General features: G+C 49.4%; 2 protein-coding genes across 2 annotated transcripts in view; both read left to right on the top strand.

Moving 5' to 3' along the window:
- cc2d1a (coiled-coil and C2 domain containing 1A) overlaps positions 1-16,111 on the top strand; it is a 28,493-nt gene extending 12,382 nt beyond the window's left edge. Inside the window, exons 24-29 of the mRNA XM_035535001.1 lie at positions 11,511-11,566; positions 13,106-13,178; positions 13,376-13,502; positions 13,970-14,046; positions 14,246-14,293; positions 14,439-16,111. Of these exons, the coding sequence (XP_035390894.1) occupies positions 11,511-11,566; positions 13,106-13,178; positions 13,376-13,502; positions 13,970-14,046; positions 14,246-14,293; positions 14,439-14,471 (414 nt within the window). The 3' untranslated portion in view covers positions 14,472-16,111. The remainder of the gene's footprint in view (positions 1-11,510; positions 11,567-13,105; positions 13,179-13,375; positions 13,503-13,969; positions 14,047-14,245; positions 14,294-14,438) is intronic.
- A 226-nt stretch (positions 16,112-16,337) lies between these two features.
- mri1 (methylthioribose-1-phosphate isomerase 1) overlaps positions 16,338-20,000 on the top strand; it is an 11,178-nt gene continuing 7,515 nt past the window's right edge. Inside the window, exons 1-2 of the mRNA XM_027031493.2 lie at positions 16,338-16,789; positions 18,183-18,406. Of these exons, the coding sequence (XP_026887294.1) occupies positions 16,658-16,789; positions 18,183-18,406 (356 nt within the window). The 5' untranslated portion in view covers positions 16,338-16,657. The remainder of the gene's footprint in view (positions 16,790-18,182; positions 18,407-20,000) is intronic.

Raw genomic sequence — 20,000 nt, 5'->3', positions numbered from 1 at the left:
GGGAGAGGGAACACGTATGTACACACACACACAGGGAGAGGGAACACGTATGTACACACACACACACACAGGGAGAGGGAACACGTATGTACACACACACACACACAGGGAGAGGGAACACGTATGTACACACACACACACAGGGAGAGGGAACACGTATGTACACACACACACACACACAGGGAGAGGGAACACGTATGTACACACACACACACACACACACACACACACACAGGGAGAGGGAACACGTATGTACACACACACACACACAGGGAGAGGGAACACGTATGTACACACACACACACACACAAGGAGAGGGAACACGTATGTACACACACACAGGGAGAAGGAACACGTATGTACACACACACAGGGAGAGGGAACACGTATGTACACACACACAGGGAGAGGGAACACGTATGTACACACACACAGGGAGAGGGAACACGTATGTACACACACACAGGGAGAGGGAACACGTATGTACACACACACACAGGGAGAGGGAACACGTATGTACACACACACAGGGAGAGGGAACACGTATGTACACACACACACACACAGGGAGAGGGAACACGTATGTACACACACACACACACACAGGGAGAGGGAACACGTATGTACACACACACACACAGGGAGAGGGAACAAGTATGTATACACACACACACACACACACAGGGAGAGGGAACACGTATGTACACACACACAGGGAGAGGGAACACGTATGTACACACACACAGGGAGAGGGAACACGTATGTATACATACACACACACACACAGGGAGAGGGAACACGTATGTACACACACACACAGGGAGTGGGAACACGTATGTACACGTACACATGCACAGGGAGAGGGAACACGTATGTACACATGTACACATACACACACACACACAGGGAGAGGGAACACGTATGTACACACACACACACACAGGGAGAAGGAACACGTATGTACACACACACACACACAGGGAGAAGGAACACGTATGTACACACACACACAGGGAGAGGGAACACGTATGTACACACACACACAGGGAGCGGGAACACGTATGTACACACACACGGAGCGGGAACACGTATGTACACACACACACAGGGAGAGGGAACACGTATGTACACACACACACAGGGAGAGGGAACACGTATGTACACACACACACAGGGAGCGGGAACACGTATGTACACGTACACATGCACAGGGAGAGGGAACACGTATGTACACACACACACACAGGGAGAGGGAACACGTATGTACACACACACACACAGGGAGAAGGAACACGTATGTACACACACACACACACAGGGAGAAGGAACACGTATGTACACACACACACACACACAGGGAGAGGGAACACGTATGTACACACACATATACACACACACACACACACAGGGAGAGGGAGCACGTCTGTACATGCGCGCGCGCGCGCACACACACAGGAAGAGGGAACACATATGTACACACACAGGCAGGGAGAGGGAACACGTATGTATACATACACACACACACAGGGAGAGGGAACACGTATGTACACACACACACACACAGGGAGAAGGAACACGTATGTACACACACACACAGGGAGAGGGAACACGTATGTACACGTACACATGCACAGGGAGAGGGAACACGTATGTACACATGTACACATACACACACACACACACACAGGGAGAGGGAACACGTATGTACACACACACACACACAGGGAGAAGGAACACGTATGTACACACACACACAGGGAGAAGGAACACGTATGTACACACACACACAGGGAGAGGGAACACGTATGTACACACACACACAGGGAGAGGGAACACGTATGTACACACACACACAGGGAGAGGGAACACGTATGTACACACACACAGGGAGAGGGAACACATATGTACACACACACACACAGGGAAAGGGAACACATATGTATGTACACACACACACACACACAGGGAGAGGGAACACGTATGTACACACACGGGGAGAGGGAACACGTATGTACACACACACACACACACACACACACACACAGGGAGAGGGAACATGTTTGTCCACACACACACACACAGGGAGAGGGAACATGTATGTCCACACACACACACACACACACACAGGGAGAGGGAACATGTATGTCCACACACACACACACACACACACACAGGGAGAGGGAACACGTATGTACACACACACACAAGGAGAGGGAACACGTATGTATGTACACACACACTCACACACACACGGGGAGTGTGTGTGTACATACACACGGGGGTATGTACACACACACAGGGAGAGGGAACACGTATGTACACACACACACAGGGAGCGGGAACACGTATGTATGTACACAAACACACACACTCACACAGGGAGAGGGAACATGTATGTACACTCACACAGGGAGAGGGAACACGTATGTACACACACGGGAAGAGGGAACACGCATGTACACACACACACACAGGGAGAGGGAACACGTATACACACACACACAGGGAGAGGGAACACGTATACACACAGGGAGAGGGAACACGTATGTACACACACACAGGGAGAGGGAACACGTATGTACACACACACACACACACACACAGGGAGAGGGAACACGTATGTACACACACACAGGGAGAGGGAACACGTATGTACACACACACAGGGAGAGGGAACACGTATGTACACACACACAGGGAGAGGGAACACGTATGTACACACACACACACAGGGAGAGGGAACACGTATGTACACACACACACACACAGGGAGAGGGAACACGTATGTACACACACACACACACAGGGAGAGGGAACACGTATGTACACACACACACACACAGGGAGAGGGAACACGTATGTACACACACACACACACACAGGGAGAGGGAACACGTATGTACACACACACAGGGAGAGGGAACACGTATGTACACACACACACACAGGGAGAGGGAACACGTATGTACACACACACACACACACACACACAGGGAGAGGGAACACGTATGTACACACACACACAGGGAGAGGGAACACGTATGTACACACACACACACACAGGGAGAGGGAACACGTATGTACACACACACACAGGGAGAGGGAACACGTATGTACACACACACACAGGGAGAGGGAACACGTATGTACACACACACACACACAGGGAGAGGGAACACGTATGTACACACACACACACACAGGGAGAGGGAACACGTATGTACACACACACACACACAGGGAGAGGGAACACGTATGTACACACACACACACACACACACACAGGGAGAGGGAACACGTATGTACACACACACACAGGGAGAGGGAACACGTATGTACACACACACACAGGGAGAGGGAACACGTATGCACACACACACACAGGGAGAGGGAACACGTATGTACACACACACACAGGGAGAGGGAACACGTATGTACACACACACACACAGGGAGAGGGAACACGTATGTACACACACACACACAGGGAGAGGGAACACGTATGTACACACACACACACAGGGAGAGGGAACACGTATGTACACACACACACACAGGGAGAGGGAACACGTATGTACACACACACACAGGGAGAGGGAACACGTATGTACACACACACACAGGGAGAGGGAACACGTATGTACACACACACACAGGGAGAGGGAACACGTATGTACACACACACAGGGAGAGGGAACACGTATGTACACACACACACACGGAGAGGGAACACGTATGTACACACACACACAGGGAGAGGGAACACGTATGCACACACACACACAGGGAGAGGGAACACGTATGCACACACACATACAGGGAGAGGGAACACGTAGGTACACACACACACAGGGAGAGGGAACACGTAGGTACACACACACACAGGGAGAGGGAACACGTAGGTACACACACACACAGGGAGACGGAACACGTAGGTACACACACACACAGGGAGACGGAACACGTATGTACACACACACACAGGGAGAGGGAACACGTATGTACACACACACACAGGGAGAGGGAACACGTATGGACACACACAGGGAGAGGGAACACGTATGGACACACACAGGGAGAGGGAACACGTATGGACACACACAGGGAGAGGGAACACGTATGTACACACACACACAGGGAGAGGGAACACGTATGTACACACACACACAGGGAGAGGGAACACGTATGTACACACACACACAGGGAGAGGGAACACGTATTTACACACACACACAGGGAGAGGGAACACGTATGTACACACACACAGGGAGAGGGAACACGTATGTACACACACACACAGGGAGAGGGAACACGTATGTACACACACACACAGGGAGAGGGAACACGTATGTACACACACACACAGGGAGAGGGAACACGTATGTACACACACACACGGAGAGGGAACACGTATGTACACACACACACAGGGAGAGGGAACACGTATGGACACACACACACACACAGGGAGAGGGAACACGTATGGACACACACACACACACACACAGGGAGAGGGAACACGTATGGACACACACACACAGGGAGAGGGAACACGTATGGACACACACACACAGGGAGAGGGAACACGTATGTACACACACACAGGGAGCGGGAACACGTATGTACACACACACACAGGGAGCGGGAACACGTATGTACACACACACACAGGGAGAGGGAACACGTATGTACACGTACACATGCACAGGGAGAGGGAACACGTATGTACACATGTACACATACACACACACACACAGGGAGAGGGAACACGTATGTACACACACACAGGGAGAGGGAACACGTATGGAAACACACACAGGGAGAGGGAACATGTATGGACACACACACAGGGAGAGGGAACACGTATGGACACACACACATACAGGGAGAGGGAACACGTATGTACACACACACAGGGAGAGGGAACACGTATGGAAACACACACAGGGAGAGGGAACATGTATGGACACACACACAGGGAGAGGGAACACGTATGGACACACACACACACACACACAGGGAGAGGGAACTCGTATGTACACACATACACAAAGAGAAAGGGAACACGTATGTATATACACACACACACACACACACACACAGAGGGAAAGGGAACACATATGTACACACACACACAGGGAAACGGAACATGTATGTACACACACACACAGGGAAAGGGAACACGTATGTACACACACACAGGGAGAGGGAACATGTATGTACACACACACACACACACGGGGAGAGGGAACACGTATGTCCACACGCACACACACACGGGGAGAGGGAACACGTATGTACACACGCACACACGGAGAGGGAACACGTATGTACACACACACAAGGAAAGGGAACACATATGTACGTACACACACACACAGGGAAAGGGAACACATATGTATGTACACACACACACACACACAGGGAGAGGGAACACGTATGTACACACACGGGGAGAGGGAACACGTATGTACACACACGGGGAGAGGGAACACGTATGTATGTACACACGCACACACGGAGAGGGAACACGTATGTACACACACACAAGGAAAGGGAACACATATGTACGTACACACACACACAGGGAAAGGGAACACATATGTATGTACACACACACACACACACAGGGAGAGGGAACACGTATGTACACACACGGGGAGAGGGAACACGTATGTACACACACGGGGAGAGGGAACACGTATGTACACACACACACACACACACACACACACAGGGAGAGGGAACATGTTTGTCCACACACACACACACAGGGAGAGGGAACATGTATGTCCACACACACACACACACACACACAGGGAGAGGGAACACGTATGTATGTACACACACACACTCACACACACGGGGAGTGTGTGTGTACATACACACGGGGGTATGTACACACACACAGGGAGAGGGAACACGTATGTACACACACACACAGGGAGAGGGAACACGTATGTATGTACACACACACACACACTCACACAGGGAGAGGGAACATGTATGTACACTCACACAGGGAGAGGGAACACGTATGTACACACACGGGAAGAGGGAACACGTATGTACACACACACACACAGGGAGAGGGAACACGTATACACACACACACAGGGAGAGGGAACACGTATACACACAGGGAGAGGGAACACGTATGTACACACACACACACAGGGAGAGCGAACATGTTTGTACACACACACACACACACACACACACACGCACACAGGGAGTGGGAACACGTATGTACACACACACACACACAGGGAGAGGGAACACGTATTTATACACACACACACACACACACACAGGGAGAGGGAACACGTATGTACACACACAGGGAGAGGGAACATGTATGTACACACACACACACACACAGGGAGATGGAACACGTATGTACACACACACACAGGGAGATGGAACACGTATGTACACACACACACACACAGGGAGAGGGAACACGTAAGTACACACACACACAGGGAGAGGGAACACGTAAGTACACACACACACACAGGGAGAGGGAACACGTAAGTACACACACGCACACACGGAGAGGGAACACGTATGTATACACACGCACACACGGAGAGGGAACACGTATGTATACACACACACACACACACACAGGGAGAGGGAACACGTATGTACACACACACACAGGGAGAGGGAACACGTATGTATACACACACACAGGGAGAGGGAACACGTATGTATACACATGTACACATACACACACACACAGGGAGAGGGAACACGTATGCATACACACACACACAGGGAGAGGGAACACGTATGCACACACACACACACACACAGGGAGAGGGAACACGTATTTATACACACACACACAGACACAGGGAGAGGGAACACGTATGTATACATACACACACACAGGGAGAGGGAACACGTATGTATACATACACACACACAGGGAGAGGGAACACGTATGTACACACACACACACAGGGAGCGGGAACACGTATGTACACATACACATGCACAGGGAGAGGGAACACGTATGTACACATGTACACATACACACACACAGGGAGAGGGAACACGTATGCATACACACACACACACAGGGAGAGGGAACACGTATGCATACACACACACACACAGACACAGGGAGAGGGAACATGTATGTACACACACAAACACACTCATACAGGGAGGGAACACGTATGTACACACATACGGGGAGAGGGAACACGTATGTACACATATGCACACGCGCGCGCACACACAGGGAGATGGAACACGTATGTACACACACACACACACACACAGGGAGATGGAACACGTATGTACACACACACAGGGAGATGGAACACGTATGTACACACACTCAGGGAGATGGAACACGTATGTACACACACACAGGGAGATGGAACACGTATGTACACACACACAGGGAGATGGAACACGTATGTACACGCACACAGGGAGATGGAACACGTATGTACACGCACACAGGGAGATGGAACACGTATGTACACGCACACAGGGAGATGGAACACGTATGTACACGCACACAGGGAGATGGAACACGTATGTACACGCACACAGGGAGATGGAACACGTATGTACACGCACACAGGGAGATGGAACACGTATGTACACGCACACAGGGAGATGGAACACGTATGTACACACACACAGGGAGATGGAACACGTATGTACACACACAGGGAGATGGAACACGTATGTACACACACAGGGAGATGGAACACGTATGTACACACACAGGGAGATGGAACACGTATGTACACGCACACAGGGAGATGGAACACGTATGTACACGCACACAGGGAGATGAAACACTTATGTACACGCACACAGGGAGAGGGAACACATATGTACACACGCACAGGGAGAGGGAACACGTGTGTGTACACACACACACACACACACAGGGAGAGGGAACACGTGTGTGTACACACACACACACACACACAGGGAGAGGGAACACGTGTGTACACACACACACACAGGGAGAGGGAACACGTGTGTACACACACACACACAGGGAGAGGGAACACGTATGTACACACACACACGGAGAGGGAACACGTATGTACACACACACACACACACACACACACACAGGGAGAGGGAACACGTATGTACACACACACACACACACAGGGAGAGGGAACACGTATGTACACACACACAGGGAGAGGGAACACGTATGTACACACACACACAGGGAGAGGGAACACGTATGTACACACACACACAGGGAGAGGGAACACGTATGTACACACACACACAGGGAGAGGGAACACGTATGTACACACACACACACAGGGAGAGGGAACACGTATGTACACACACACACAGGGAGAGGGAACACGTATGTACACACACACACAGGGAGAGGGAACACGTATGTACACACACACACAGGGAGAGGGAACACGTATGGACACACACACACACAGGGAGAGGGAACACGTATGGACACACACACACAGGGAGAGGGAACACGTATGGACACACACACACAGGGAGAGGGAACACGTATGGACACACACACACAGGGAGAGGGAACACGTATGGACACACACAGGGAGAGGGAACACGTATGGACACATACACGGAGAGGGAACACGTATGGACACACAGGGAGAGGGAACACGTATGTACACACACACACACACAGGGAGAGGGAACACGTATGTACACACACACACAGGGAGAGGGAACACATATGTACACACACACACAGGGAGAGGGAACACATATGTACACACACACACGGAGAGGGAACACATATGTACACACACACACAGGGAGAGGGAACACATATGTACACACACACACGGAGAGGGAACACATATGTACACACACACACAGGGAGAGGGAACACGTATGTACACACACACACACACACACAGGGAGAGGGAACACGTATGTACACACACACACACACACAGGGAGAGGGAACACGTATGTACACATCACACACACGGAGAGGGAACACGTATGTACACATTCACATGGGGCAGAGAACATGTAAGTATTTACACACACACAAATATACACAGACAGAGAGAACATGAATGTACATACACATATATACACACACACAGGGATAGAGAACACATATATATATACACACACACACAGGAAGAGAGAGCCTGTATGTAGACACAAACACGGAGAGAAAACACGCATGTATACACACAGGGAAAGGGAACACGTATGTACACATACACATAGGAAGATAGAACACATATGTACCTACATACAGGGAGTGAGTGTGAATGCATAAAGAAAAGGAGAACCCAGCATCTGTACATAGGTGGAGACATAGAGCTAAAAATGGAGGGGAAGAGACTTAAACTAGTTTTAACATTACATGCAGGAGTGGTTAGGAGTAGAGAGGAGCACATACCCACACACCCAGCAGGGCTGTCAGAACAGGGCCCTTACTGTAAATCTGGTCTAAGCCAGAAATGTAAGCCCTAAAGCTATCCCAGATGTGAAGAAACCAGACACCACCTCACTGTGCAACACGTCCCTGCACGCAGCGCACAATTGCACCCTGTTCTCCTGCTTACGCCAATTAAGAGATGAAAAGGCGCATATTAAATCCGGTAACCAAAGTCCATAATAGCAGGAAGTGTTCGAAAACCAAGTGTTCTGCCTTACAGGCAGGCACCTTGTGGTGGCTCGATCGGAGCCTGAGTGATTTGTCTCCCCTGACTGCAGCGCACAGAACACTGCAAACTCCCAGAACACAGCACAGTACACAGAGCACTACACGTTGCAGCGCATGACACTATTGTGCACAACCCTATTGCGCACTACACACTGCAGCGCACGACACTATTGCGCACTACACACCGCAGCGCACGACACTATTGCACACTACACACCGCAGCGCACGACACTATTGCGCACTACACACTGCAGCGCACGACACTATTGCGCACTACACACTGCAGCGCACGACACTATAGCGCACTACACACCGCAGCGCACGACACTATTGCGCACTACACACCGCAGCGCACGACACACTGCAGCGCACGAAACACTTTTGCACACTACACACCGCAGCGCACGACACTATTGCGCACTACACACCGCAGCGCACTACACACTGCAGCGCACAACACTATTGCAAACTACACACCGCAGCACACGACACTATTGCGCACTACACACCGCAGCGCACTACACACTGCAGCGCACAACACTATTGCAAACTACACACCGCAGCACACGACACTATTGCGCACTACACACCGCAGCGCACTACACACTGCAGCGCACAACACTATTGCACACTACACACCGCAGCACACGACACTATTGCGCACTACACACCGCAGCGCACTACACACTGCAGCGCACAACACTATTGCACACTACACACCGCAGCGCACGACACTATTGCACACTACACACCGCAGCACACTACACACTGCAGCGCACAACACTATTGCACACTACACACCGCAGCGCACGACACTATTGCGCACTACACACTGCAGCGTACAACACTATTGCACACTACACACCGCAGCGCACTACACACTGCAGTGCACAACACTATTGCGCACTACACACCGCAGCGCACAACACTATTGCACACTACACACCGCAGCGCACGACATTATTGCGCACTACACACCGCAGCACACTACACACTGCAGCGCACAACACTATTGCGCACTACACACCGCAGCGCACGACACTATTGCGCACTACACACTGCAGCGCACGACACTATTGCGCACTACACACCGCAGCGCACGACACTATTGCACACTACACACCGCAGCGCACGACACTATTGCGCACTACACACCGCAGCGCACGACACTATTGCGCACTACACACCGCAGCGCACGACACTATTGCGCACTACACACCGCAGCGCACGACACTATTGCGCACTACACACCGCAGCGCACGACACTATTGCGCACTACACACCGCAGCGCACGACACTATTGCGCACTACACACCGCAGCGCACCACAGCGCACGACACACTTTTGCACACTACACACCACAGCGTACGACACACTTTTGCACACTACACACCACAGCGCACGACACACTGCTCAGTGCTGCTACCAGTACCTTGACACACACTCACCTAGGTCTATCTGTTACACTTCTAGATCATACCTTGTTAAGTCATGTGATTGAAGAATTGGTGTTTGATTATGTCTGCTCGTGTGTGTGTGGGCACGCACATACGCACACACTCGGCACACGTACAGCGAAATTTGAGGAGGGAAAGTGTATGAGGAAACTGTTCCACGTGCCTCTCGCTGGCTGTACTTGCCTTCTCCTGCGTGGTATATGTTACGTGCTTTTACCGCTCGGCATGTTAAGCCAGACAGGTGATCCAAGAAAGAAGTAGCGAGTAAAAGAATAAAGGAGGACACGAAGGGCAAGATGGAGGAGGTGGAAGGAGAGAGGAGGCACGAGAGGAAAGAGGGTATTGTGGAAATGTACAGTTCCGTTTCTGTTTCATAGGCTCCCGCGCCCAAATCTAAACCTCGCGATGATCATGGAAAGAAAATTCAGACAAGGTAACGGCCTCTGTGTGTGCATGAGTGAGTGTGTGCGTGAGTGAGTGTGTGCGTGAGTGAGTGTGTGCGTGAGTGAGTGTGTGCGTGAGTGAGTGTGCGTGAGTGAGTGCGTGCGTGAGTGAGTGAGTGCGTGCGTGAGTGAGTGAGTGAGTGTGCGCGTGCGTGAGTGTGCGCGTGCGTGAGTGCGCGCGTGCGTGAGTGCGCGCGTGCGTGAGTGAGTGCGTGCGTGAGTGAGTGCGTGCGTGAGTGCGTGAGTGAGTGACCGTGCGTGCGTGAGTGAGTGAGTGCATGCGTGAGTGCGTGCGTGAGTGTGCGTGCATGCGTGAGTGAGTGCGTGCTTGCGTGAGTGAGTGAGTGAGTGCGAGTGCGTGCGTGAGTGAGTGCGAGTGAGTGCGTGCGTGCGTGAGTGCGTGCGTGCGTGAGTGAGTGTGTGCGTGCATGCGTGAGTGAGTGAGTGAGTGCGTGCATGAGTGCGTGCATGCGTGAGTGAGTGCGTGCGTGCATGCGTGAGTGAGTGCGTGCATGCGTGAGTGAGTGAGTGAGTGCGTGCATGCGTGAGTGAGTGCGTGCGTGAGTGCGAGTGCGTGCGTGCGAGTGCGTGAGTGAGTGTGTGCGTGCGTGAGTGAGTGCGTGAGTGAGTGTGTGCGTGCGTGCGAGTGCGTGAGTGAGTGTGTGCGTGCGTGAGTGAGTGTGTGCGTGCGTGAGTGAGTGCGTGCGTGCGTGAGTGCGTGCGTGCGTGAGTGAGTGCGTGAGTGCGTGCGTGAGTGTGTGCGTGAGTGAGTGTGTGAGTGAGTGTGTGTGCGTGAGTGAGTGCGTGCGTGAGTGAGTGTGAGTGAGTGTGTGCGTGTGCGTGAGTGAGTGCGCGTGTGCGTGAGTGAGTGAGTGAGTGCGTGAGTGAGTGAGTGCGTGCGTGAGTGAGTGAGTGAGTGAGAGTGCGTGAGTGCGTGAGTGAGTGCGTGCGTGAGTGAGTGAGTGAGTGCGTGCATGAGTGAGTGAGTGCGTGAGAGTGTATGAGTGAGTGTGTGTGAGTGTATGAGAGTGTGTGTATGTGTGTGTATGAGTGTATGAGTGTGTGTGTATGAGTGTATGAGTGTGTGTGTATGAGTGTGTGTGTGTGAGTGTGTGTGTGTGTGTATGAGTGTGTGTGTGTGTGTGTGTGTGTGTGTGTGTGTGTGTGTGTGTGTGTGAGAGTGTGTGTGTGTGTATGAGTGTGTGAGTGTATGTGTGTGTGTGTGTGTGTGTGTGTGTGTATGAGTGTGAGTGAGTGTGTGTGTGTGTGTATGAGTGAGTGTGTGTGAGTGTGTGTGTGTGTATGAGTGAGTGTGTGTGTGTGTGTGTGTGTGTGTGAGTGTGTGTGTGTGTGTATGAGTGAGTGTGTGTGTGTGTGTGTGTGTGTGTGTGTGTGTGTGTGTGTGTGTGTGTGTGTGTGTGTGTGTGTGTGTGTGAGTTATACTGAGTATGACTATGTATGTGACGAATAAACCAGACATGAAACTTGAGTGAGTTTGTCTTATCCTGGTTTTTTTCTGTCTGTTCCAGTTTCTCTCCTCCTCAATATAAACTCCACAGCTTCAGCCTCCTCAACTATGACAAAGAAAGACTTGAGAGGAAGGTCTGTGTGAGCGCAGGGGGCACGTGTGTGTGTGTGTGTGTGTGTGTGTGTGTGTGTGTGTGTGTGTGTGTGTGTGTGTGTGAGTGTGTGTGAGTGTGTGTGTGTGTGTGTATAACTCTTTCTATGATGTTCTTTATACTACTGTGCTTATTTTTAAAATGTTTAGCTTGTGTCAGTCATCTCTATGCTCTCCACAGATTGGAGAATATACGAAAAGCAGGCAGGATCCACCGCCTGACCTAATAAACCAGCATAAGGAAGTTTGCCACCGATTGCACTGGCAAAAGTCCTACCTGGAGAGAGGATCCTCAGCAACACTAGCAGGTACCACACACACACACTCACACACACACACACACACACTCTCTCTCACACACACACACACACACACACACTCACACACACACTCTCACACACACACACTCACACACACACTCACTCTCTCACACACACACACACACTCTCTCACTCACACACACTCACTCACACACACACACACTCTCTCACTCACACACACTCTCTCACTCACACACACTCTCTCACTCACACACACTCACACACACACACACACACACACTCTCACACACACACACTCTCACACACACACACTCACACACACACTCACTCTCTCACACACACTCACTCACACACACACACACACACACTCACACACACACACACTCACTGACACACACACACTCTCACACACACACACACAGTCCTAATCTTACTTACCATACAAATATCATGTGTGGCACTTTCTTCTCTCCGTGGCTCTCTCTTTATATCAGAGTATGACAATGTGTTGAGGAGGTTTGCTCATGGTCTTGCTGATTCAGTGAAAAAGTTTTCCAGTGAAGGCAACAGAGTGAGTAAAAATACAGACAGACAGACATACACACACTCACACACCAGTACAAATAAATGACCATAAAAATGTTGCCATTTTTCCGTCTCACATGTGGTTATACATATTCCCGCTCTGAATTCCCCCTTCCCTTCCCCCCCCCCTCTCTCTCACTCATTCTCTCACTCTTTCTCTCACTCTTTCTTTTCTCTTTCTGCAGGAAGCAGCTAAAGATGCTCTGGGGAGACTTAAAATGGTGGAAAATGAAGTAAGTTCACAAAATTGCCATTGATTCCTTACTACTGAGGTCATGTGTTAACTTCCCCCTTGCATGCGCGCGCGCACACACACACACTTACACTCAATCTCTCTCTCTCTCTCTCTTTCTCTCTCTACCCCCCCCTTCCTCTCAGATGGAATCCCTCAGGAGAAGGCGCGGTGTCTAAGCATGTTGGGAACTGAAGTCGTAATGTAGACAGTTCCCACACAGCACAAGACGAGTCACACAATGACACACGTTTCCTACATACACTCCCTTTCTTGACTGGTCTTTCTTACACCCGCACGCACGCACGCACACACACACACTCTTCAACTTTCACCTGGTAGCCGTACACACACACTCCTCCTTTTGACTGCTCCTATAAATCTGCAGCGTCATTGTCAGACACCTGGTCTTTTGATTCACACACACACACACACACACACACACACACACACACACACACACACACACACACACACACTGGGATTCTGGGTGTGTTCAGTAAACTCTTCAGCAGTGAACGTACAGTTCTGATTTCAGCTGCCTGCATCTACAGGGTCATATTCACGATTCATTATTCATTACATTGTGGCGAGGGTAAACACTGATCCCAGTCCAGGACTCTGAAGGGGTTGATTCATATGACTCCAGTCTGGCCATAAATAAGCACCATTGCTCTGGGAGTTTTTAAATGAGCAGACATTAGTGATTAGTGCTGAACTGAGGTCAATTTATGCTTTGATGTCATACTGGATGAGACTCTATGACCAGTAGGGGGATCTTATCCCAGATTAGTTTTGTGTTTTATATGTGAGTGCACAGGTTACGGCAGTGTTTGAGGCTGAAGTAATGTATGAAGTTTAAATGGTTTGCACTTTTACCATACACTACAGACCTGCAGAAGGAGTATGACTGTTTCTGATCACTGTAGATCTCTTTTCTTTCTTAGTGTCTCTGTCACCCTGTGCACTGACAATATGAGCATGTGTTTGCATGCGCGCGAGTGTGTGTGTGTGTGTGTGTGTGTGTGTGTGTGTGTGTGTGTGTGTGTGTGTGTGTGTGTGTCAGTCACCCACATTCTCTAATACACATGTATTAACAGCAGATTAAGGGTGTAATCTGTCATGGACGTAGTGTAGAACAGGAGTACTCCTGGGTCCCAGAGGGAGGCACTACAGCACAGCACCATTCCTCCTAGAAGTGGTGGTTAACTCAGGACTTCATCCAGTGTGCAGAAGGCCCGCCATGCAGGGGTGGAGCCGGCCCCCACTGTTTTACGGGGTCACCGAGTGTGATAATTTGGGATAGGAGCCAAGCCCTGTAGGCTGGTGGATTTCCAGGTGCAGAGATGAGTAACCCTGCCCTAAACTTATTGAAAGCAGCGTGGGCAACTATGTAGCCTTCATAACACAAAGTCCCTTCAGCAAGGTATTTATGGATTAGAGTCTGTGTTTTCTAGAACTAGTTACCGTGACAACCACCGATTCTAAGATTCTTCTGTCTTCTCTTTGTAATGAGACAATCACAAAACCACAGTCTCTGTCTGTCTGCCCCCACCTTCCACCTTACACTCACTCATTTAGAAGAAGTGTCAGAAGCTTTGGGGTTTGTAACCTTTTTATTCCCATTTTTTTCTTCATAATGGTTATGGCAATCAGTACAAATGTATGTATTAATGTATGTAATGTATTTTTGAAAGCAAACTTAATATTGTATGCATCTAGTGATGGCTAAATCTACGGATGCTTAATGTAGAATGACACTGTCCATTATTTTGGATAAATGGCTTAACTACTCATTAAAATATCACAGTTATCGTTTTGTGGTGTGTTGATGTGGTTCCAAATGAGCCAGAAGTTGTTGAACAGGATTATTTATTTCATCGTTCCCTCCATGTCATGAGTTCACAGGTCAGTGTGGTTGGAATGAAAATGAGAGGGCTATTTTTTTTTTTTTTTACTGAAACATATCTTGTTGGTTTAAAACCAAGACCTCGGCTATGATAAAACACTGAATGTTAAATTAGTAACCCTTCGCACAAAAAAAAAAAAAAAAAAAAAAAAAGACCCTCGCTTCTCTGGGTTGCATGTTCGCGTGTCTGAGCGGGAACGCGCCTGAAGACCGAAAGTGGGCGTTGCCAAGAGCCCGTTTCCTGTCGAAGTGAGCGCGTGGTTTCCGTGTGTCAGCGCGAGAGCGAACGCTGCTGAGGTGCACCGTGTAGCCCCCTGAAATCGCACCCACACCTCGCGCGTCGCGTTTCCCCCCGTCTTCAGCAGACCACTGCTCCGCCGAAGACAGTGACACTACCCCCAACGAGCGTGCTTTGATAGCGGTTAGCAGCGCTGCGGTTGAGGCACGAAGCGGGTCATGACGCTGGAAGCGGTCCGGTACCGGATCGGGTCTTTACAGATCCTCAACCAGCTGCTGCTGCCGCACGAGACGGTGTTCGAGGAGATCCGTTCGGTGCAGGACGGCTATGAGGCTATTAAATCCATGAAGGTAGGAGGAGACCGCCACGCCAGCTCCTTTACATCTTCCGCGTTGGCCTCTTCCCCCCCCCGTTCGCATCCCGCTGCACGCAGCACGATACGCGTGGAGAAAGCGAAGGCGCTAGGCAGATGTTTCTTTGTGTCAAGCGAGAGCGCGGGGTCGCGCTTTTGTTCGTGTGCGTGCGTGTGTGTGTGTGTGTGTGTGTGTGTGTGTGTGTGTGTGTGTGTGTGTGTGTGTGCGTGCGTGCGTGCGTGTGAGAGTGTGTGTGTGTGAGAGTGTGCGTGATTTGCATAGCTACTTGAGCTGCCCTCAAACGAGCCGTGCGCTTGACGTCGGGGTTCACGGATGGATACCAAGGGCATGCTTGGAGAGTCGCTCAAACCTTTAACAATGTGGAATCTATATTATACATTATACATATTATGTTACCCTCATCTTAAACAGTATAGAAACTAAAATCCTTTTATTTTTGAAAGCATCTTTGTAGACAGGATTTTATATATATATATATATATATATATATATATATACACTTTTTTGTAACACGCTGTGAGTGTCGTATCATCGCTTAATTGCCATATTCATTATATTAGTTGGTTTTCTGCGTGTCGTGCACATTGCACCCCGTTACAGCAAACCTACTCCATGCATTATTGATCAAACTGGCGCCCCGCCCCCATTCCGCCTGTTGTAGTTCATGTCATCCCGTTCCGCTAAAGCTCTCATCTCTATCGGACTGCATAAATGACGGGACTTGCTGGTTTGCCAGTGGCAACAAAAGCTCATTGTTCAAACACCAGTTGTTGTTGTTGTTGTTGTTTTTATTCATAAACAGCTACAGAAAGGCTGTTCTACTCATTCATAATTTTTTTCCACCGTGCGTCTCTGGAGAAGCAGATTCAATGGTTGACCAGATGAAACATACAACATCAGACAGAACCAAGATCTATAAACCAATCAAAGATGGACTGTTACTGTGTCACAATCGTACCATCAAAGATGTCAAAGGCTTTACGGGGTCAGTTCTGGCTGCAACAGGCATGTCATAATGACCCAGCCTTTCCTCACAATAAAATGATGTCATGATGGCAGCTTCTTCTCCTGTGTATGTGCACGATGGCATATTAACACATTCCGAGGTGTGCAGCGATGACATCCTCCCAAACCTCATTTAGTAACCCTTCCTAAGTACACAGAGCAGTTTAGGAGACTTTGCTCTGAGTGGTTATCAGGCTGAGAGTAAAGTGTTCAGAAAGGAGGTAGTGATGGAGCCAGGTGTGTGTGGTGACAGACGGAGAGAGAACAGTAGTTGTCTTTCACATTTCCCCGTGCCTTCTGTTATTAAGACACCAACTGGTTTGTCAGTGGTGACCCTATCGTTTGCTGACCTTTAACCTCTCAGGTGCGCGGTGCGCCCGCCATCGCCATCGTGGGCTGCCTGAGTCTGGCCGTGGAGCTACGGGCGGGCGCCGGGGGCGACGACCCCGTGACCTTTATCCGGGAGTCTCTGTGCCGCCTGACGTCGGCCCGCCCCACGGCTGTCAACATGGGCCGGGCCGCCCAGGAGCTGATGGAGTTCACGGAGAACGAAAGCATGGAGAAGAGCGGAGAGCAGCTCCGTGGGAGGTGAGTGAGGGGGGGAGTGAGAAGAAACAGAACAGAAAAGAGTAGAAGAGGATATTCATGGAGGTAAACATGTCTGTTCCATTAATAGGAACCAATGCTAAATTAGTAAACCTGCCAGACTCCACTGTGGTGCGCCTCCCCAGAGTATCTTTAGCTGCTTCCTGGAGATACAGGGCAAGACGCAGGGAAAAGGCACTTTAGTTTTGAAGCGTACACTAGTGATGCCAAATACTGTTAAACAGTGATTTCAATCAGTCCTCAGCACTGATAGTTTATGTGTGTATAGTATAGTTCAGTGTATATGTTTCCATTTTACAGCATTTAGCTGACTCTTTGATCCAAAGCGACTTAGAATTTTGACTGAACACAAGTTGAGGGTTAAGGGCCTTGCTCAAGGGCCCAACAGTGGCAGCTTGGCAGTGGTGGGGCTTGAACCAGCAACCTTCTGATTACTTGTGAAGTACCTTAACCGCTGAGCCACCACTGCCTTTGGTATAGTACAGCACAGAGTATATGTGTGTATAGTGTAGTAAAGAGTGTGTGTGTGTGTGTGTGTGTAGGTAGTTAGTTAGTTAGTATAGTATAGTATATAGTGTATAGTATAATATTGTGTGTGTGTGTGTATAGTGTGGAGTACTTATTGTAGGATATTGTTTATGATGTTTAACAAACTCTAGTACTTATTGTTTATTGCACTTATCATTGTTTAAGATAGAGCTTATGTATTTTGTACTTCTAGGTATCAGCATTGATCCCTGTATTTCTACAGTATTCTAGTTCATTGGTATATTGGACTCTAACCTACGGTACTGTACTTGGATGTGTTCTATGAGTAAATGACAAAGCACTTTGTAAGTTGCTCTGGATAAGAGCGTCTGCTAAATGCAGTAAATGTAAATGAGTATATGTATGTAGCATAGAATGAGAGTGGGAGCAAAGTGATGCAGTTCAGCCCTGAGTGAGGAGCTGATTTCCATAAAGTTGGAGCCCTGGTGTTTTCTCTTGCTCCGGGTTCACTCCAGTACCTCTAAGGTCCAACATGTGACCACGGCCAATAATGAAATTGCACCCTGTATTTTTGCAAGCTTGATGTTCTCTAGGTGTCAGAAGGCCCTAATTAAAACTCTTAATGACACCATTACATACCCATGTGGTCACCATTATCACCAAGATCTCATTGTAGAATGTAAAAAGACATGTGTCTCAACACGACATAGTTTCCGGCCTACAGGGACAAGTCCCTGCACGAGGCACAGTAGGTTAAACAATATTATTGGTTTTTGGTTTAAGCAATTTTCGATGAGAGAATTTTTGCAGCCTACTGCTGGTTTTGTTTCAGTCCAATAAAACACGACACCTTTATTAAAATATTTATTAAAATAAAAAGTGTTTATCTCATTTAGTCTCAAACTAAGAACTCAGATTTTTAACGCATATTAAAGCAGAAGCCTGATCGGAGCAGGGAGTGAGGAGTGGGGAAACAGAGACAGCAGAGTGGAGTCGGAGCGGATGGAGTTTGGAATGCTTCCGACGGGAATAAGAACAGCTGAGCGGAATGATTACAGAATGCTGTGTGCGAGAAGTGGAATTTTCT

The sequence above is a fragment of the Electrophorus electricus genome, chromosome 16 (assembly GCF_013358815.1).
Source record: "Electrophorus electricus isolate fEleEle1 chromosome 16, fEleEle1.pri, whole genome shotgun sequence".
NCBI lineage: Eukaryota > Metazoa > Chordata > Actinopteri > Gymnotiformes > Gymnotidae > Electrophorus > Electrophorus electricus.
This window is presented reverse-complemented; position numbering and strand designations above follow the sequence as displayed.